Here is a 22173-nt window from a genome sequence, read left to right on the forward strand (position 1 = left end):
CTAACACACCATCATGATTAGTAGTGATGTTTTTCCCCAAAGTACATGGGACTCCTGGTACCAAGTCTGTTGCTTTGCCATTGGCTGCCCCAAGGACCACGTCATCCTGGCCCCTACAGGTAAGGAACTGGGGGTGCCATGGTACCAGGTCTATTGCTTTGCCATTGGCTGCCCTGGAGAATCTCATCATCCTGACCCCTACAGGTAAGGAGCTGGGGGCCCACGGGCTGCAAAACACAGCAGGAGGGGGACTGGTTACCATGACGATCCACATCTTCACTGCAGCGGGACCAAGACGTGATCCCTTCAGTTACCATTTCAGTGGTGCTGCTCTGAACATCCCATAGTCCTAATATCCTGACCCTCCACCCCAGGGAAACCTCTGTGTTCTCATCTTAGAATGGGGTGTTTAGTCAGACATCCCAGGGTGACAGTTTAATACAGGGGGTGCTGTCCATCCTCTGCCAAAATAGTCACCTGAGATACTGAAGTGTTTCCTCTGTCCTCACTTCAATTCTACATTTCCTGCCATAAACCTTTTGTTTTGTTTCTTCATTTTCAAATTGATCAATTTTTGTTATAGATGTTTCTCCTTCTCTCCCCTTGACTCCCTGCTCCCGAGTCCCCCCCACACTTCATCCCCAGCATGGGTGTCTATGTCCATTGTTTAGCCATATACACATGTAAGTTCTGTGGTTTATCTTTTCCCTCCCCCAACTCCCTCTTCTGCGTTCTCTCAGTCTATACCCTACTTCGATGTCTCTGGGTCTATTTCACTAAGAACCTTTTCTTTCCTGTCGTCACCTGTGTCCCACCTCTTGCCATAATCATTAATGGCTTGTGGGTTCAGTCTTAGCTGCAGTGACCATCCCACTTGGCACTTCATGAGCTGCCTCTGACAGCATGTCCCTCTCTGTCCCACCCCAGGGAGAGAGATCATTCACCCTGAACAGAAGGAAAACCAACATGGTGCAGGCGTCTGCATCTTCGTCCAGAACCGGAAGCCAGGCCGGTGCACCAGCAGCACTCAACAGGACGGTGTCTGTGGATCAGTTCCCTGACTGGGAGGTGGACGTCTCCTGCCCCACCTGCGTGCCCAGGTTGTGCAGCCTCACTGTGAAGAAGCTGGTGGTCTGCGGGGACCTTGGGCATGAGCTGCAATCGGCAGTTATAGCCATCAGGATGCAGGGATCCAAGCACCTCCTCAGGTCCCACAAGATCATGCTGCCCCCAAGTGGACACAGGGAGAATGACCTGACGTTGACCTTCTCCCTGCGATATCCCCACATCCTAAAGGGAGAAGGCAACAAGCTGGAGATCATATTGCAGCGCAGAAAGCGCTCAAAGGTGCGGACCCTCTTGAACTGCAAAATGGATGCGTACAAAACACTGGCCACAGGTACCATCAACATGGCCGAGGTGATGCAGCAACCCCTCGAGGGAGGCCAGGTGTTGAGCCTCTGCAGCAGCCTGAAGGATGCCAACCCCAAGGTGGCCGAGATCTGGATCTTCTCCCTGACCAGCCAGCCCATCGAGCATGAGGACTGTGCCATGCAGGCTGGCCCCATCGCCAAGGCCACAGATAAGTACGAGGAGGAGAAGGAGAGCTTCCACTCTGGGCAGGAGGACAGGAAAAACACTTCATATGGGCAAGACCTGGAAAAGGATGACATGGACTCGGGGAAACCCAACAAGCAGTGGCAGTCATCAGTAGAGACTACATCTATGATGAAACATCAAAGCTTCTGGCCAAAAGATGTGAGGCTGCTGCCCAAGCTCACAGTGTCACAGGGGGTCCTGGATTCTGAGCAGGACACTGGGGAGCATGGCCCCAGGATGGAGGAAGACCTGAACCTGATCAACATCACCCTGGAGTATTCCAGCGATAGTGGCCCCGAAACGGAGGATGATGATGGCACCTTGAGCACCCCCAAGTCCCAGGTCCAGAAATACATAGAAAGCCTGTCACAAACCAGCCTGCACACAGAGTCCGGGAGCTTCCAAAGTGCCTGGAGCCTGAAGGAGCCTCCGAGTCCAGCCAGTGTGCCAGCAAAGATGTGGTCCTCGGGGGGCCAGCAGCCGAGCGACAGCATCTCACAGCCAGTTGCACACAGCAGGCCCACCCCTAGTGGCCCTGACTTGTGGAATGGTGACAGCATCTCCAGCACCCCTGAGACCAAACTCGAGCCATATATAGAATACCTGTCACAGTCCTCCTTGGAGACGGAGACCGACAGCATCCAAAGTGCCCAGAACCACATGGAGCCTCTTAGTCCCACCAACGCTCCAGAGGTGTGGGCCCCGGGAGGCCAGCAGCTGGATGACAGTTTTGCCGACTCAGTTTCCCACAGCACGCCCTCCCCTGAGGAGCAGCCTGCACAGCCGGAGGACAGCCCGGAGGCCGAGACCTCCATGGAGGATGAGTTCACAAAGACGCAGCATGCTGGCCAGCAGGCTTCTCAGAAAACCAGAGTCTCTCATCAGTACCTCCACGAAGCCCGAGTGGAAGCAGCCCAACCACAAAGGCCAGAGCATGTCCCTCATGGGGGAGCAGCAGGCGGGGCCGCAGGAGGAGCTGTCCCAGAGCCAGCACAACAAGACCTGCCCAGACCCACAGAGCCAGCTGCAGGTCCCCAGGGAAAGTGTTCTTGAGCAGCTTAAGGCCATTCTCTACCCCTACGACCAGCTGCCTGACCATGTCATCGTCATCAACACCTCCGACTGGCAGGGGCAGTTCCTGTGGGACATCCTGCAGCAGCAAAATCTGCCTGTGGTGGGCACCTGCTCCGAGGCTGACCTCCAGGCGGCCTTCAGTGCCACCGTGTCGCAGATGGAGAGATACAGCCAACACCATGCCCGGCCTCGAATACCCATGAAGATCGCGGTGGTGGGGGCACAGCACTACCTGAGCGCCGTGCTGCGGCTCTGCGTGGAGCAGCTGTCCCCCAAGATGCCCAAGCTGCAGGCCTACATGTGCTTCCAGGTCCTCCCACTGGGGTCCCACCCCGTGCCCCGATACCTGTGCTCCGTGGATTACCACGACAACAACTTCTTCCCGGACCGGGCCTGGCGGGACCTGTTCACCAAGCTGGAGGCCCAGAGCACTGAGTTGACCAAGCAGGACATCGCATTCACAGTCACCCGCTACCTCGTGGGGGCCAGCTGTGTCCACCAGCTGCCCATCGCTCAAGCCAAGCTCACCTGCAAGCCAAAGAGCCCCGATGAGCAGTCCTCACAGAGGTTCACTCCCTTCCTGGGGCTGGTGAAGGTGGAAACAGTGGAACCGTCCTTGGCCACCTCAGGAGACTCAGGTGATGCGGCCCCCTCGTGCTCCAGTGTGCTTTCGTCCACCCTGCCGTCCACATCTCCAGCCGCCAAGGAGGCCTCTCACAGCCCGTCCGCCTCCCCGTCCGTGAGTGGGAATTCCTCCCCCAGCCAGGGCGTCTGCACCGAGCCGATGGAGCTGCAGGTGGATTACTGGACGGCAGCTCGGCCCACAGACAAGGAGAGAGATGCGGAGGACAGAGACCAGCGTACCGCCACCAACATGCTCAAGGGCACCTTCCAGTCTCTCCAGGTCAGCAGGCTGCCCAGCAGGGGTGAGGCCAGAGCCACGCCCAGCTTGTCCATGACTGTCATCACCAAGGACCAGGACACTGAGGAGGAGGATGTGGAGGCCCAAAGCCACTGCATCGAGGGCATCAGCCGCCTGGTCTACACGGCCCAGCACCAGCAGAACGTGCAGCGCGTCCGTATCGACGGCGTGGAGTGGAAGGACGTGCAGTCCCTCCAGCTGGACGCCCCGTGGTCCTCCCACGTCCAGCACTTCCCCGTCTGCCTCTTCTGAAACCCCAAGTCCACCTTCTCGCCCTGCAGTGGCCGAGCCCAGGAGGGCCCAGCTGCTCTTCTCTTAACAATTTAGTTTACTGTAGAGACAGACTCTAGAAACACAAAGAGAAACCATCATAAGTGCAAATGTGCTCACAACCTGGAAACTAATGTGGTGACCCCCACTGGGAGCCCCCAACTGCTCTGTTATTAACGAGAACACTTCCACGGGTGGGAGGTCAGGCAGGCAGTGTTGAGCAGGAGACTCCTGGAAGGTGTGTTTTGTCCTCAGGATCCTGATACCCCAGTGAGAGGAGTTCTTGCCTTTGACCCCTGTCCTTCCTGGATGCCAGGAGTCACCTCCCCCGAGGGCCAGCCTTGGTGTGTGCCCAGTCTCAGAGCTGAGCGGCCAGAGGCCAAGAGCCAGCCTCCCGCTGGGCGCGTTCTGAGCAGAACACGGAGGCCACTCAACCCAGCCCAGGGCCCAGCTGCCAACTGGCCAAGAGGCCCCAGAACCACCTTGTGGTTCCCAGGAAACTCCAGCCTCACAGGGAAAAAAAAATTTTCTTATATTATTATAAGTTAAAATAAAATATATTTTAAGTAAAATGTAATGAAATGCTATAAAATTAACTTAATTTAAATAAAATCAAAGGAAACTGTATGATCCTTCCAAGTGTACGTTCCAGCAGCACTAAGCGCATTCACAACATTTAGCGACTATAGTCACATCACAACCACTCTCTAGTTCCAGAGCATCATCATCCACACACACCAGGACCTGGTATCAGTCATTCCTCCTCCCCGCTGCTCAGCCCGACAGTCCCTGATCTCAGTCTGTCTCTATGGGTTTACCTCCGGGGGTTTTTGTGAAACTAAATTTATAGCATATAGAGCTTTTGGCGAGGTGCGGAGTGGTTAAATTTTTGGTCATTTATTTATTCAACAAGCAACTAAGCATCTTCTATGTTTGGGCCATTTCCTTTGCACTGGGAATGGAGATAATACCTAACCCCTAATGAGGTCACAATCTAGTAGGGGGAAAAATGCACAGAGGAGCCCAGGCGGGTTTGTCTCAGTGGTTAGAGCATCGGCCTATGGTACAAAGCGACCCGGGGTCGGTTCCCACTCAGGGCACGTACCTCCGTTGTAGTTTGTCCCCGACCCTGGTTGGGTCGTGTGGGTAGCAACCACTGAATGTGTCCCTTTTATGTCGATGTTTCTCTCTCTCTCTCTCTCTCCCTCACACTCTATCTAAACAAAATATCGAAAAATGTCCTTGGGTTTGTATAAATATAAAAAAAGACAGAGGGGACCACTCTTCCTGGTAAAGAGGAGAGGAAATTCATGCCGGGGTTCATGTTCATAGGAAAGAGAAACACAGCTGATGGGCATGTTTTGTGAAGAACACATAAGGCGATGGTTCTGTGGCCGGTGAATTACCTGCATCTGAATTGTCTGGGGCACGTGATAAAATGCAGGTTCCCAGCATCCTTTGCAAACATTAGGATTCAGTGGGTTGGGATCTGGGATGTGGGAATTTGCATTTGAAAGTACTCAAGGTAATGCTACTGCAATTGAATGTCAGAGGACCTGTGAGATTAGGTTTCTCCTTCCCCTGGGAGGAAGACTGATGTGCACATCTGAAATGCTGACAGTGTTAGTCTTTCAGGAGAGGAGGGAGTAGAGCACAGGAGGGAGCTCACGTCTACGGAGCTCTACTGTGGTCTATACATGTTCATTTAATTCTCTCAACAAACCTATGAAGTAGATACAATTATTATGCTCATTATAGAGATGAAGAAATTCAATTAAAGAATTTAAATAGCCCTGACAGGTTTGGCTGAGCATTGGAGTGTCAGCTCATGGACCAAAGAGTCAAAGGTTTGATTCGGGTTAAGGGCATGCACCTCAGTTGCAATTCCATACCCGGCCCTGGTTGGGTCGTGCAAGATGGTGGGTCAATCTCAGCCCCAGGGTGGCAATCACATCAATGTTTCCCCCTCTCTTCCACACTCCCCTTCTCTCTCTCTAAAAATCAATGGAAAAAACAATCTTTGGGTGTGGATTAACAACCACAGAAACAACAAAATGAACAGCCAGATGCTGTTTGATTAGTCCAATGTAAGTGCATAAACCCTTTCTCAGCAAGTGGGGATTTAGGGCAAAGCTGGGAGGGACAATAAATTGAGCAGCCAGTTCTTCCTTCCTTCCCATCATTTTCTCAGTCGGAGGTGTTAGGAAAATATACTATGGCTGGGAACTGGGTTTATCTTGAGGAAATAGTCAATATACTACATACCCCAGAAAACAACTTCACATGATGCTAAAGACTGTTGGGATTCAAAACACCCAGACTCAGGTTTCACAAAACAAAAAAACAAACAGTCAGGACCAGAGGCAGCTCCAGGATTTGCATCAGGAAACTGCTCAAACTTCAGAGACATGGTGAGGGGCTGGCAGCTTTCTCAGGTCAGACAGACACTAACTGTCTCTGTTATACAGACTCAGAGGGACAGCCACATAGACACAGCTCAGAAAACCCCCTTTAAAGGGCTGGGGGACAGTCCCACTTGTGATGAGGAGACAAACACACATACCATGTGAGACCATGGTACATCGCACGCACCATTCAGTGTGGACAACCAGTCTCAGGCCTGAGCAGCAAAGGGCTGGGTGTGTTGGAGCAAGAAAGGGGAAGTCATAGTAAAGGCAACTGAGGGCAATAATGGGGGGTGGGGCTGGGCCTCAGGTTCAGAAAGCTGGTGTGTCACCACCCCCCTCTTATGTCACTGAGCTTGGAGCCATCACAGTGACACATCACATCAAATATGAGTTTCCAGCGCTGGAGAGCTCCTTGCACATTTTTGGTTTTTCATGCAAACTACGAAGTCCAAGGATGGGTTTGCATCAAATCACCCTCAGCACCGACCCTGCGGACAGACAGCACCCAGCCGAGATTCACTGCTGAGGAAACCAAGGTTGCAAGCCAGACTTTATTTTATTGCTCTCTTTTCTCCAACCCAATCTGGGAACACTTGCTTTCACACACCTTTTGATAGAATATTGGCATGGCTTAGAGTTGTTTAAAAAAACATGTCCTGGCCAGATTGGCTCAGCAGTTAATACCCATGGACCAGAGTCTTGGGTTTGATTCTGGTCAAGGGCATGTACCTCTGTTGTGGCTCAGTCCCCAGCCCTGGTCCGGGTCATGCAGGAGGCAGCCAATCAGTGTGTCTCTGTCACATGGATGTTCCTCTCTTTCCCTCACACTCTATATGAAAATAAATGGAAAAACATCCTCAGCCTCAGATATTAAGAAAAATAGACACACGCAAATCTGGCCTGACCCTCTCCCTTCAAGAAAAGTTGCTTTCTTTACACTGCACTGATTCAACCTCCAAATCCAACTTCTAAAAGTCACACTTAGAAAAGCAGGTGCCACACTCTATAGTTTGAAAAAAGTCAGGTTCTGGCCCTGTGTGCCTTAGTGTCCCTGAAGCTACTCACACTTCAAACCAGCTCACTACAGGCAACTGTGGTGGCCGGGCATCCAGATGAAGTCTCAGCCCTGATGGTGATAGCTCATCAGTCTGGAGTCTGAGCAAGATCTGGGTTAGGTCTTGGGCCAGTCAACGGGCACCTGGGAAGAGATGTAAAGCCCACATCTCACTATGGCAGGTCCTCAGCTTTTCCTGACATGAGCTTATAAAGATGGGGAACCAATCATTTGGGTGCTGGGCCATCCTCATGGCCAGAATGTAAATGCACTTGTAACAAGGGACATACTCTGTAAAGTCAAGTCAACCGTTCTAAAGGTCCTTGGCTGACTCTGGTCATGACCTCCAACACCTAAGATGGAAATCTAAGTCTGCTGAGAGGTAAGTATCAGAACGTTTGCATTCCCTCGTTTCTGCACCACCGCAGGTCCCGAGACACGCCGGCCACTCTGCCTGGGGTTAGCCCTTCTGCATTTGCTCGTTTTCTCCCCATTTCTTTAAGAATGGTAAACACAATTAAAATGGACCATCTTAACCATTTTAACCTGTAAGGTTCTTGGTATTAAGTGCATCCATGTGGTTGTGCAACCATCGCCACCATCGTCTCTAAAGCTCATCTTATAAACTGAAACTATATCCATTGAACAATAACTCATTTACCTGCTCCTGCCAGAGCCTGGCGATCAGCATTCTACATTCTGTCTCTGAATTTTACTAATGTAGGCAACCCATTCCTTTGGATCATGTTTTTGATGTCTGCGTATGCTTACTACCCCTCAGTCATCCAAACTGAGTTCCGACAGAGGAAGGTGCTGGCACCTTCACAGTGACATCCTCACACTCCCTGAGGGGAAGGTGCTTCTTCCCTCAACTCCAGGGCTGCACTTGAGATTGGGAAGAGGTGACACCTAGGGGACCACCAGCTTCTGCTGCATCCCACCTCCTCCCGGCTGTCTCCCTAGAACACTGGTGGGCTGGTCAGGCTCACCAACTACAGGGTGGTCTCTGTCCCAAGACGGGCTGGCCGCCCAGAGGGTACCAGACACATGCTGGGAGTAGGAAGCACCTGTGTATTTGTTTTTCTAGAGTAGAGGGTGAAACCCCCGCCCTCTGTTCTGTGTTCTAGCCCTGAGGCTGTGTCTTGGATCAGGGTAACAGGGACCAATTGAGTCATCTCTCCCACTTGTCATCTTCTCCATTTGCTCTTGTTTTCTCCCCACTGAGTTTTCTCCCCAAGGAGGTGACTGGTTCTTGGCCTCCTTCTCAGCCCTGGGGTCGGAGAGAGGACACTCTCATACTAAAGCTGAGCAAGGAGCCTTCAGGCTCGTGGGACAAATACAAACAAACAAACAACTTTTATGATACAAATGAGAAATTGAAGGTCAACATTGGTCTGATGAGTCTCCCCTATGGATCTGTGTGTAGTTTTCCTTGGAGTCTATACACGGCCATAGGACACCTGGAGCCCAGGTTGTATGTGTCCTTAGTACCTTCTCACCAGCAGTACCCAGGGTCCCTGCAGCTCTCCATCCTGGGACAATGGTTTTATCCCATGGCCTCTGGCCTTCGTCCTCCGTCACATGGATGCCCAGGAACATGGAGCTGTGCCTGGCACGATGGTGGGAACCTTCCACTGTGTGATGGGTCCCGGGCCGGATGCTGGGGTTTCTCCTCCATTGTGCAGTGAAAAAGAGTGAAACAGGGTGCCCAACTTCAGCCCGGCTTTTTTCTGGAAATTTCCAGGCTACCACTCATCACAATGACAGGGAGCTGAGACTGTTCTCCACAGTCTTTCCCACAGTCCTCACGTGGGCCAGTGGTGACATCTTCACACCGCCTCTCTCCATGGCATCACCTCAGTACACTTGCTGGGAGATATTCTGGGGAGAGGTAAAGGAGCAAGTCTCTGCTTTGGTACCAGAGGTGGAAATGGAGGCCCACATGAGGACAGGACTTGTCCCTGGGCACCCTCATCGCACTGGCCAGCGGAGGGCAGGACACGGGAGACTCCCTGTGATGCAGTCACCTGCCTTGGTGGCCAGGGCAGTATGGCTCCTTCCCTGGGATCAGCTGTCCTCCCTCTGCCCCAACATCTCAACGGGGCCACAGGCAGCTGATGGGAAAGATCAGCTGAAACCACGGCCTGGTGGCCTGGCCCTGGGGCATGTGCCACAGCAGGAGCTGCCAGTGGCCCAGGGGAGGGCGAGGCAGGGAGCTGGGCGGGGCTGGCCGGGCACTTCTGTCCTTGGGAGGCCCAGCCACAGGGAGGAGACGTGTCTGTCAGTCTCCTGCACAGAAGCCCCAGGACAGGACCCTCCACTAGGGACTGGAGAAGAGACGCCCTGACTCAGGAGGCTGCTCCTCAGATGTGGCTCAGCCACTGCCGTCCACAGGGGGCCAGCAGCACAGCTCCACCTGCAGAGAGTCCCCTCGGGCTGGGAGACCTCATCTCCACGGTCAGGTAGCAGATGAACGCTGTCAGCCAGGGCTGTGGCCTGCTCTCGTGGCCACCTCTCTGTGACAAGTAGAAATGGAGAATAGCACGTAGTATCCACAGTGGTGACATAGCTGGACTCTTGGTATTATTCTGTCATTAAATGATCTCCCTGACTGTTTCCACTGGGCTGCTTGGAGGGGGCTGCGAGGCTGCTGCCTCCGGTCTGCAGACTCATTGTCACGTGGTTGGGACCTCCTGTGACTTTCCAGGGCAGAGTAGCCAGCACCTCCTGACATTGGATCGATCCTGCGCATGTATTGGTACATTGGCCCTCTCCCCAATGTGAAATGCAAACCCTATGAGAGAGTGATTCTGCTTTCTTTCCAGAGGTGAGCACACTGCTTGGCACTCATTTCTCAAATGGATGCCCCCTTGCCCTGCAGAGAATCCATAGATAGTCTCCCCGACTCTGACCGGGGTGGGGAGAGAGTTTACCTGCCACCAGTACTTGATTTTCAGGGGGCGTATTTGGAGAAGTCTCTGTAACTGTGAGGATGAAGACACGGGGAAGATGTCTGCGTGCCTCTGTGATAAGACAGGGAGACAGAGGAGGGAAAGGCTTCACATAAAAGGGACAATGTGACTCAAAACAGGACTCACGCAGCCCCTTTGGGAGCAAGTTATTAGGGGCTGGTCATAGCCTCAACATTAGGGGTGAAAGTAAAGGGTGAGGATATAACATGACAGGGACCCTTCCTTGTCTCAGCCTAAACTACATCATCACCAAGCTGGTACCTGGACACCAAAGCCATCACCCACCCGACTGTCCATGGAGATGGAGAATTGGTTACCATTTGAAGACACAACGGGAGTCAAGGTCAATAGTCAAAACTCAGTTCTTTTTATTGGTTGTGATTCAGAAAGACAAATCGGGGGTCCAGCTACCCAATCAGAATTTCAGATGCAAAGTATTAAAAGTTCATCAAATAATTAAATATCTCAAACACAGATTCTAGAGCAGCAACAGGAAAGAACCATTGATACTGGAGAACAGTGGCCACTGCAAAGGAAGAATGAGAATTCTGACTTTGTGACAATTGTTTGTTTGTTGACACACAGGCAGTTGACTCCACAACGTTGGAGAAACCACGTGAGGACTAGTGGTTCCCAATAAACATCATTTCTTTGATCTCCTCCAAAGGTTTTCACTGCAACTGATTCGCAGTTAATTTCTCAAACATGGCTCCAAATGAATATTTGGTTGCTGTTCCAAAGATGAAATCCTACATCCGGGAGGTGAGAGCTGCCCTCAGATTCCAGTGAATGACGGAGCGGTCAGGTGGGCGAGAAGACCAATCACAGGAAAATATCAATAGCAGTTCTTTGATTAATCTATTCCCACCCCACCTCCCCTTCTCCATGAGATTCATCAGTCTGTTCCAGGTTTCCTTGCCTCTGGTTCTATTTTATTCATCAGTTTAGAAATATCTCCTCTGAACTGAAGGGCAAAACATGTGTTCATTGTCATAAAAATTTACTTAATTAAATTGATTTCAACAGTTTGTAAAATTTAGCTAATTTAATAAGACATTCTGGATTCTCTCATTCATTTGAGTGATTTTCTTTGCCCTGATGACTCCTCATGTTCAAACTTTATATGTACAAATGCAGCAGTCTAAAGCACATCTCCACATGTGTTACAAACATATCATTCATGACTAAGCTCATCTTCTCACCAGCCTTGCTCTTCCTCTGACGTCTGTTCATTTGTACATCATCACTTGATCACCTAACAGTTAAAACTAGACGTCATCAATTTTTTCCCTGACCCTCTTAGCGTCTTGGACTGTGCCATTCAGCATGAAACTGTGAGCCAATAAAAATGAGCTGGAGCCCTGGCCGGGTGCTCAGCTGGTTGGAGCGCCATCCTGGACACCAGAAGGTCATGAGTGTGATTCCCCTTCAGGGCTCACACGCACCTAGGTTGCTGATTCGATACCCCATCAGGGTGTATGGAAGAGGCAACCATCGATATCTCTCTCTAAAATCAATAAAAACATGTCTTTAGGTGAGGATAAAAAAGCTGTAAAGCATTCACAAAAAATTGGAGTTTTACAATAAATGATATTAAGAGGAGGAAAGGAATCTCCCCCTCCCTTTTTGAAAGGATGCCTTTTCAACTCTCACATCTTCTTGGCAGCAAAGAAGACTTTTATTTATTTCATAGTTATTTCTATTCAAATTCATATTGTGAAGGAGAAGCAGCCACAACTAACAGGATAATGCTGGAATCTTATCACCTTAGGCCTGGCTTGTTTAATGATCGCATGGTCTGGCCCTGGCTGGTTTGGCTCAGTGGTTTGCCCGAGGACCAATGAGACCCGGGTTTAATTCTGGCCAAGTGCACGTACCATGGTTGCGGTTCATCCCTGGCCCTGGTCAGGGTCATGCGGGAGGCAACCAGTTGATGTGTGTCTTTCGCATCAATGTTTCTCTCTCTCTCTCTGTCTCTCCCTCTTAATATGTCTAAAAAGAAATTTAAAAATGTCCTTGAGTGAGAATAAAATAATAATGATGATGATGATGATGATAATCATCATCATCATCTCATGGTCTGAACTCTCCAAGTGAGAGAAAAACAATGTCAGCTTCTGCTGACGCACTGAAACCAGCAAGCTGTTTCATGGCCTTTATTTGTTAATCACTGGAAGCTCTGTGATTTGTCCCAGTGAAAAGTCTAAGTTTCTTTTCCAGCTGTGAAAAGTAAAGATAACTTGTATTAATAACAGTATTGAACTTTAGAGTCTTTATGCCCTCTGTGGTCTCTCTGCTCACATTTCTACATAGCCCTGAACTTTCTTATTCAGAAACTGACTTCTGGCCCTGAAATTGCTACTTAGCCTTGGTCTCGAGTGTTAGAACCTGGTTTTCTCTGTGCCTTTCCACACCCCAACCCCTCCCTGAAACTATAATATGTCTGTAAAATTAGAAGAAACATCTTGGTGACCTTGCCTCAGGCAAAGTCTTGGACAAGGTAATCAAGAGGATGTGACAATTAACACTGTAACTCATTTAGTGCAACTTTGAAAAGATATACCTCACCCTGGCCAGTTTGGCTCAGCGGTTAGAGTGTCAGCACGCGGACCAATGAGTCGTGGGTTCTATTCCAGTCAAGGGCACGTACCTCGGTTGCATTTTGTCTCTGGTCCTGGTTGGGCTCATGCAGGAGGCAACCAGTCAATGTGTCCTTCTCACATCGATGTTTCTCTCTCTCCCCCTCCCTCTCTATCTGAAGACAAATAGAAAAAATAAACATATACCTTAAAAAACCCAATGTGAAACAATTATGAGAAAAACTACCAGAATCAGCCCCTCTCAGGATCAGCCTGAGCTCCACCATGAACCCCCTCTCTGGCCTTGGCAAATCCTATAGGCCCTTTGGATCCTATCTTCATCATCTGTAACGCGGTGACTTTATCTTCCCTCCTTTCTGGGAGACGTTAGGAGCCTGGAGTGATGTCGTGATCTAATGTTTATTGAACAGAGTACAAAACACCAGACAGGTGAAAGAAACCCTTAAGGAATGAGGTTGTCTGTCTGCCTTGGGCTTCCTGTGCAATCCCTGGGGGAGGGGCGATTTTTAGGGCCTCTAGGTGCTTGTTAGATCCCAGGTGGAGAAAACGTCAGGACCGACTGACTCTCTCCCTTCATAAGCCTTCGGAGACAGGCCACCTTGGGTCACAGACACTCGCTCCCCTGTCTGTAAGCAGCCCCACCCAGGAACTCCACCCAGAGTGCTCACAGAAAGGTGAGTCCCCCAGGGGCCTGCCCATTGCTCCAGACCTCTAGATTCCCCTCCTTCTTGAGTAAGGGTAGAGGAAGGTCACTCGTGATGTTCGTGTGACTTTTGCTTGTTGACAGAAGAACGGAGGACTAAGTGATACTTGGATGCAGGGACCGGTAGTGAAATATCACGGTGAGGTTTTCCATTCTGAGTAACGGGAAGAATGACGGGCAGAACTGGCCCCGAGAGGGAGGTCAGAGGGGAACCCGCGGGGCTACATAAAGAGCAGGGGAATGAACACAGTCGGGAGAGCCAATGAGACGCATTAGATTGAAATGGGCAGAGGAATCAACATTTACAGAATCTTATACCTCTGAGCAAACCTAGAGATAAGACGATACAGCTTTTCAAATCATAGAGGGAAAAGAGATGGATGGATGATAGATGATAGGTGATGGATGGATGGATGAATGGATGATAGATGGATGGATAGATGGATAGGTAGGTAGGTAGATGATAGATAGATAGATGATAGATAGATAGATGATAGATAGATAGATAGATAGATAGATAGATAGATAGATAGATACAGATGAGATAATGGCAGGGACCTTGGGAGACAGCAGGGTTGGCAGAAAAGGAACAAGTTCTCCATTCAGGACAAACTCTAACATGTGTGAATTTAAACAAGTAAGCTTGTCTGACCCCACTTCTCTCATTGGTAAAATGATTACTAATCTTCCAGAATTCTCATCCATGTCACAGTGGGTCAGTTCCGAGCCTGGGTATCAGACCCCTGCCACTGCCATGAGAGTGTGCCCAGGGAATCGTGTGGAAGATAAAACACACAGAACAGAGCCAGGAATCCCAGCTGAGACCATTCTAGAGGAGCCAACAGCCAGCCAACCCCCAGAGTGAACCCAGCCAACACCGAATAAACTGCCCAACGAAACCCAGCAGCACCAGGTAGCAGATCCATAGACTTGTGAGCACAATAATTGTTGACTTAAACCACTAAGTTTGGGGTGTTTCTAGTGCAGCATTATTGAGGCAATACATGATGTACACCCAGCAGGAGCCTTCTCGTTGGGTCCTGTGGGGTCTCGGTGTGCAACAGCACTTTGCTCCAGCCGCTCACCTAGAACCCAAAAGTATATTCAACGTCCCCTTGTATTCTTGGCAACTGGGCTCAGCTAATCCATGTTTGCCTAAGGGACTTGCATGTAGCTGCATGTGCTAATAAAAGTGCCACAATTTTTTTAATTTAATTATTTTATTTTTGTTACAGATATTTCTCCTTTTTCCCCTACTGACCACCTTTCCCACTCTCCCCAGCTTTGTTGTTCATGTCCATTGTTCATGCATACCTACATATAAGTTCTGTGGTTTATCTCCCCACACACTCTCTTCTGGAGATTGTCAGTCTGTACCCCACTTCCACGTTTCTGAGACTACCCCATTCCTCAGACTGTTATATTCATTATATTACACAAATAAGTGAGATCATGTGGTATTTGTCTTTTTCTGCTTGGCTTGTTTCACTTCCATGTTATCTCAAAGGATAAGAGATCTTTCTTTCTTACAGCTGCATAGTACTCCATTATGTATATGTACCACGGCCTGTTCATCCATTCTTCTACTGATGGACATTTGGGCTGTTTCCAGATCTTAGCTATTGTAAATAGTGCTGCTATGAACATGGGGGTACATATATTCTTTCTGATTGGTGTTTCAGGCCTCTTATTCTTTCATGTTATCACTCTGTCTCCCACTCATGCAATCCTCTTTCCCCGGGAAAACCAATACCTAAAGTTTGTTGAGTATTCTTTTGGGTTTATATTTACAAATAAAGTTTTTATTATTATATTACATTATAGTAATTAAGTATATTATATTATATTATAGTGCATATTTAGGATTTTTTTTCTCCTTTCCCATGGAAAACAAAACATCCTATATTTATTCTACAAGGTGTATTTAACATTCAATAATATGGCTTTGATATCTTTCAAATTAGCACAGAGAGAGCTGTGTTCTACAGCTGCACAATATTCCTTTGTAAGGATATTCCATAAAGAATAGTCAATCTTCTAATAATAAACAGTAAGGTTATTTTCAGTCATTTGCTATTACAAACAGAGCTGCAACAAATAGCCTCACACAGATGTCACTTTGTACATGTGTCCATATATCTGGTGGATAAACACTGGAATTTCTAGGTACTGTAAAAGGAAAAACATATTTGTGATTTTTAAAAATATTGCCCATTTTTCCTTTTTTCTTTTCAACCTACCTTACTACCACCATGCAAATTCCCCTTGTGGCCATGCAGAGACTGGAATTGGGGAAATGTAGTTCCAGCTCAGCTAATTTGCTAAAATTTTTAAAAATGTATAGATTAGTCCATTTTGGGTCCTTGTAAGTTTTCTCTATCTTTTGCATCATCATGCCCTGGCCAGTGTGGCTCAGTTGTTTGGGTGTTGCCCCATGCACTGAAAGGTTGCTGGTTCGATTCCCAGTCAGGCCACATGCCCCCTGTGGGCTTGATCCTTGGCAGCGGGCATGCAGGAGGCAGCTGATGGATGTTCCTCTCACACATCAACATTTGTATCTCTCTCTCTCCTCCCACTCTCTCTAAAAAGGTCAATAAAATATCTAGAATGAATAAATAAATATGTTTTGAGTCATCCTTACACTATTAAAAGTTTCCATTCTTTTTCAATAATTTTAATTTTTGCATTTAAATATTTGGTTTATTTACAATTTACTTTTGCAATATATATAAGATATGTATACAACTTGTTTTTCTCAGATAGCTATGTTATTGCCCCTATTCATAGCATTTATTGAATAATCTATTTTTCATTCATTAATGATGCCACTTACCTCATGCACTAAATTCTTATATTACCTTAAGTCTATTGCTGGACTTGTGATTTTTGTAAAGCTTATAACATGTTATTTTATTTTAATTTTTTCTCAATTTTTTGAAGTACAACTGACAAAGTGTAATAAGGTTGAAGTGTACAAATTATGACTACACACATTTACACTGTGAAAAGATTACTGCAATAGAGTTAATTAACACATCCATCACCTCTCATACTTACCTTTTTTTTTTGAGAACAAGTTTTTCTGGCAAATTTAGTGATATAATACCGTGTTGTCAACAGTAGTCACCAGGTTGTATATACATTCAATCCTTAAACTTCTTTTTTGGGGGGTGCAGTGAGCACAGTTCATTTCACTTCATGCAGACACGGACTCACATGTGCAGGAGCTAAAAATAATACACTGAACCACACAGTGTCCATCCTCCCACCTCCCCTGGAGACACAGAAAGACACTTGGCTGAGTGGGGTCAGGGTCCAAGGTCCAAAAAGCCTCCACCCTGGGACAAGGCAGCAGTGTGGCCCCAGGTGTTGGCAGGGCGGTGTCCTTTCTCCCCAGAGTAAAGTGCAGAGAGGGCCGAGGCCCCAGGCAGGCAGGCCCCACTCTCACAGCGATTGGCAGCAGGTGGGACAGGGGCAGGGTCCTTCCTGCTCCTGTCAGAGGGCCCGGCCCACCAGGCCACGGGCCACAGCTCTTGGGAGATGTGGGAGCCGAGTGCCACAGTGGTTGGCTGGGCGTGGTGGGCCGGCAGAGCCCCGGGGTCCTGGGCACCTGGTGCTCAGTCCCGGGCCTCCTCTGAACACCACCTGACAGTGTGGTCCTTGTGTGTGTCGGGGAGGACCTGGTTGCGCATCCCTGCAAGAAGGCTGGATGTGGCCTGTGTGGCCAGGGTGAGAGGCTTCACCACTGTTGGGGACAGCTGGCGGATCACGCCCCCACAGCACTAGTCACCCCTTCTGCTCCTGACCTAGAGATGCCATATCACAAAGGGTCCGAGCTGTGTCCAGGGTGCCCTCTAGCAGGGTGTCATAAGCCTTGGCCACGCCCTCTCGGAGGTCAGCTGCTTGCTGGCCCTTGTGCAGCCTTCCCACATAGTGCCTGTCCTGCAGGGAGCGCGTTATGGGTGCTGCCGGGGACAGGATGTCATACTCCATCTCGGCTGTGGCCTGGATAGCCTGCACCAGCCGATTGCTGAGTTCCAGGGCAGCAGAAGCTGTAGATGAGCCAAAGGAGGCAGCCGTCCCCCTCTGCAGCCCCTGCATGAGGTGCCCATCCTTCCTGTACCATGGAATGGGAGCCACAGCAGGTCCCGAACACTTGGAAGAGCTGGACAACTGAGTGCATGGGGCCCCCTCCCCCAGCAGGACAGGCAGCGGGCTCTTGCAGATGTCCTGCAGCCACTCATGGAGAGCAGAGCCCAGCAGCTGTCCAGGGCCAGGAGTCCACGTGGCAACACAGCCGCTTTAGCTCCAGCTCAGAGCAGTTGAGCTGGGCCTGGCCAATGAAGAGGCCAGTGAAAGTGCCCACCTGGTCCATGGTGACATGCTTGCCTGGGGATCCATCCAGATGGGCTCCTCGGTTGTGAATCAAAACTCCCTGAAGTAGATGGGCTGCTGCTCAGAGGGAGAGGCTTGCCCACCGCCTGAGGCTTCCTGGATGCCAGCTGTCTCTGTGCCCTCCCGCTGCCCTTCCTGGGGCTGCTCTGCTGGACTCGAGTCTCAGGGTGAGGCTCAGTGGAGGTCTGTGCCGGGACCATGGGGTCGATGCCGGGACCATGGGGTTGACGCCTGCTGCCCGGCTGGTAAACAGTCCTTGAAGAAGTTGATGGTGAGCATGTAGGAGTGGGTGTGGCGTGGCAACCACGCACTTGTGTGCAGGTACAGGAACTTGCTGATTTTGGAGGAGAGGAGCCGGTCACGATCTCAAGCTCCTGCACAATAAACACCTGACTGGACAGTGGCTGCTCCTCCAGCTCCTGCGGCCGCGGGGCCTGTTGCTCGCTCCTTTAACTTTTTGTAGCTAAAAGTTTTCACCCTTTTACCAACCTCTCCCCATTTCTTATATTTTCTAATTTCTTGATTTGATCATGAAATCAATTTTCTTTTTTTGGGTTTTTAATATATTTTTTCAAGGATTTGGATTTTCTTTTGAACGTTGATTTAGTGATAATCTTTATATTATACACATTGATTTCATTACTTCCCTTTACACCTCCTCCAGATATTATTTATGTGTAGTTTTGATTTCCTCTTGGGTCCAGCTGTTTCTTAAGGATTTTTTACAAATTGGACAGCTACATGCAAAACAAAAATGAAGCAAGACCACCAACTTACACCATACACAAGAATAAACTCAAAATGGATAAAAGACTTAAATGTGACTGGTGAATCCATAAAAATTCTAGAAGAAAATGTAGGCAACAAAATTTCAAACATTACACGCGGCAGAATATTCACTGATACAGTGCCTAAGTCAAGAGAAACAAAGGAGAATAATTAATACATGGGACTACATCAAACTTAAAAGCTTCTGCACAGCAAAAGAAACAAGAATCAAAATGGAAAGGGCACCCACTATGTAGGAGAGCATAGTTGCCAACAATACATCAGATAGAGGGTTAATTTCCAAAATATATACAGTACTCATGCAACTCAACAAAAGGAAGACAAAATCCAATTAAAAATGGGCAGAGGATCTTAATAGCCACCTCTCCAAACAGGACACACAAATGGCCAAGAGACATGAAAAAATGCTTAACATCATAATCATCAGAGAGATGCAAATTAAAACAAATATGAGAGATCACTTCACACCTGTCAGACTGATTGCCATCAACAAATCATCAAACAAAAGTGCTGGCAAGGGTGTGGAGAAAAGGGGACTCTAGTACACGGCTGGTGGGAATGCAGACTGGAGCCACCATTATAGAAAATGAGATGGTGTTTCCTCAAAAACATTAAAAAGTGACCTGCCATTTAACCCTAGGAATATATCCTAAGAACCTGAAATACCAATAAGAATGAATATATGTACTCCTATGTTTATAGCAGCACTATTTACAATGACTAAGATCTATTAACAGCCCAAGTGTCCATCAATAGATAAGTGAATAAAAAAGCTGTGGTACATGTACACAATGTAATACTATGCAGCTGTAAGAAAGAAAGATCTATTGACCCGTCCCGCAGGTCGAGCAACGAGGACTCTAGAGGGGGAGTGAGGATGAGGAGGGACAAGAGACAGGAGAAATGGAGACAAGACAGGGCTCTGATCAAGTCTCGTTTATTCTGGGGAGATCCACAGTATATATAGGGCAAGAAGCAGAAAAACAAGAACATTTGTTGCCAAGCGATAAGTTTGTGGTAACCACCCTGAAGCAATTTCAGGTAAATATTACGTAAATATCCCGGGTGGAACAAATGATAAACAGAGCATAACTGGCTGAGTAAATGGTTACTTAAAGGAATGCAGAAACATTGTATGCAGAGATGCAGAGATTTCCTGCCTTGGGGCAGGAGATGGCAGAGCAGATTTTAGCAAAATGGATGCCATGCAAACAGTCTCCCACAGGTCCCCCTTTTTTTTTTTTAATTTTAAGGCCGAAATAATGCCTTGAGGGGACTGTGCCTGTCTTAGGTCAGGAAACTTGCACACGGCGCCAACCTGTCCAAACCCGTCATTGGAATAGCAAGGCAGCATGAGGCCTTGTTCCTGTCTTAGGTGGTGGTTGGCGATGCGTGTGAGTTCCAGTTGCCCGTCTCTGGCTATCCAGTCCAGCGCACCAAGGTGACGAGGTTTTTTGAGACTCACTATTTGCCATCTCAGGCATAGTCATAGCTTACTGACTCACAGCTAGAGTGAGCTTCTCTGTCGGCCATTTCAGGTCTATGATAGTGGACCTGTATAGACTGCATCTTAATGGCATCTATCTGCTGCTTGATGAAAGCCATCACCTTATTGAAGAGGAAGTGTCCTAGTGACACAATCAGTAAAAGGCCAAGTAAAGGGCCCAACAAAGGGAGAAGATAAGGCAGCACCCCATTTAGCTCGCTCCAAAGGGGGTTATCGAAAAGTTCTTTTAAGCAGCAGCATTCCTGCAAGGCAGTCGCATGGGGGGCCAAATAAGGCCCTCAGGAGCTCCTCAGGGTTTGGAGGAGGCCCCAAACCTCTTTCCACAAGCTGGCAAAGATGCAGTAGTATCCCTAGCAGTAAGATTTCAGCCTTCCGGTCCATTCCTGAAATAAAGAAAAAACAGAAAAGGCCTCTCAGGGCGAATTTTCGTCCCTGGAGTTATCTATATGGTTATCTGTTATTCCTTTAACTTGATCAATCTGTTTAACCAAACGCTCTGGTAGCCATCTGGCAGATTTCATTTTCTTAGAGTAAATGCATACAGAACCTCGGCCCCAGATGAGGACTGGGTCTGGGCCATGCCAAGAGTTGGTTAGCGGATCTTTCCACAACACTGAGGCAAATTGTTTTTGAGTTTCTGTATGCCAAAAGCGATTAGCAGCAGATTGCCCATCAGTGTCCAAATTTTAAAAATTGAGGATAAATAAGGCATAAGAGAGAATATTTCTGGGTGACCCCCTCGTAGGATACCTTTCTCCCTTTTTTATTTTATTAATGGTGATCTTTAAAGACAGATGTGCTCTCTCTACAATACCTTGGCCCTGAGGGTTGTAAGGTATACCTGTTATGTGTTAAATATCGAGGCGTTTGCAAAATTCGGAGAAGGCTGAACTTGTATAGCCTGGGCCATTATCGGTTTTCAATTGCTGTGGGCATCCCAGAACTGTAAATGTGGTTACCATGTGACTGATCACATGTTTTGTGGCTTCACCAGTTTGGAGGGAAGCATAAATGAATCCACTAAAGGTATCTATGATAACATGTACATATTTAAGATTTCCAAATTCAGAGATGTGAGTAACATCCATCTGCCATAATGTATTAGGGATTAGTCCCCTTGGATTTACTCCAAGGTGGGGGACCGGCAAATGAGTGGCACATGAGGGGCAGTTTTTAACAATTTGCCTAGCTTGTTCCCTAGTAATCTGATGCATGAGGCGAAGCGTTTTAGCATTGAGATGATGTAATCGATGACTGTTCTGCGCTAGGGTGATTTTATCAGAGCTGTTATCAATGGCTGTAAACACTTGATTAGAATCCTGGAGGCGAGTAGCTAGGTCAGCTTTTTGGTTTCCCTCAGCAAGAGGTCCTGGCAGCCCAGAATGGGCGCGTAAGTGGCCTACGTAAAATGGGTGGACTCTTTTTGTAATTAGTTTCTGTAACTGCCTAAACAAATTTCCTGCATTGGATATGTTTTTTACCTGTCCAGCTGTTTCTAATAGAGGTATAGAATGTGCAATGTATGCACTATCTGTGTAAATATTGAGAGATTGATCTGGGAAGGCAGAAAAAACAGCAACAATGGCTTGCAGTTCTGTTAGTTGAGCAGATGTGCTGCTGGTCATAAATGACACTGTTTGGTCTAGATAAGTGTAAGCAGCTCTACCCGTCGAGGACCCATCAGTAAATACTAGTAAAGGATTTCTCAGAGGCTTAGATGCTGTGAGTATAGGAAAGGTAAACTCATGCTTGTTGGCAAAATCAAGAAGTTTGTCTGGTGGATAATGATTGTCTAGAATCCCCGCATAAGAGGCTAGGGAAATGGACCAAAATTCAGTATTTTGCATGAGCCATCTAATTTGGTCCACGGTATAGGGTTG

At 48.2% G+C, this 22173-nt stretch overlaps 1 protein-coding gene and 1 pseudogene across 1 annotated transcript; one reads left to right on the forward strand and one right to left on the reverse strand.

Moving 5' to 3' along the window:
• Positions 1 to 966: 966 nt before the first annotated feature.
• Positions 967 to 3922, forward strand: LOC118634866 (phosphofurin acidic cluster sorting protein 2-like). Its single transcript, XM_036269694.1, is given in 3 exon segments — positions 967 to 2104; positions 2345 to 2433; positions 2435 to 3922. Coding segments are annotated over 3 exon segments (2715 nt in total).
• Positions 3923 to 17219: 13297 nt separating this feature from the next.
• LOC118634867 lies at positions 17220 to 19030 on the reverse strand (annotated as a pseudogene).
• Positions 19031 to 22173: the final 3143 nt, after the last annotated feature.

This window comes from Molossus molossus, unplaced genomic scaffold (genome assembly GCF_014108415.1).
Source record: "Molossus molossus isolate mMolMol1 unplaced genomic scaffold, mMolMol1.p scaffold_m16_p_19, whole genome shotgun sequence".
Lineage (NCBI taxonomy): Eukaryota > Metazoa > Chordata > Mammalia > Chiroptera > Molossidae > Molossus > Molossus molossus.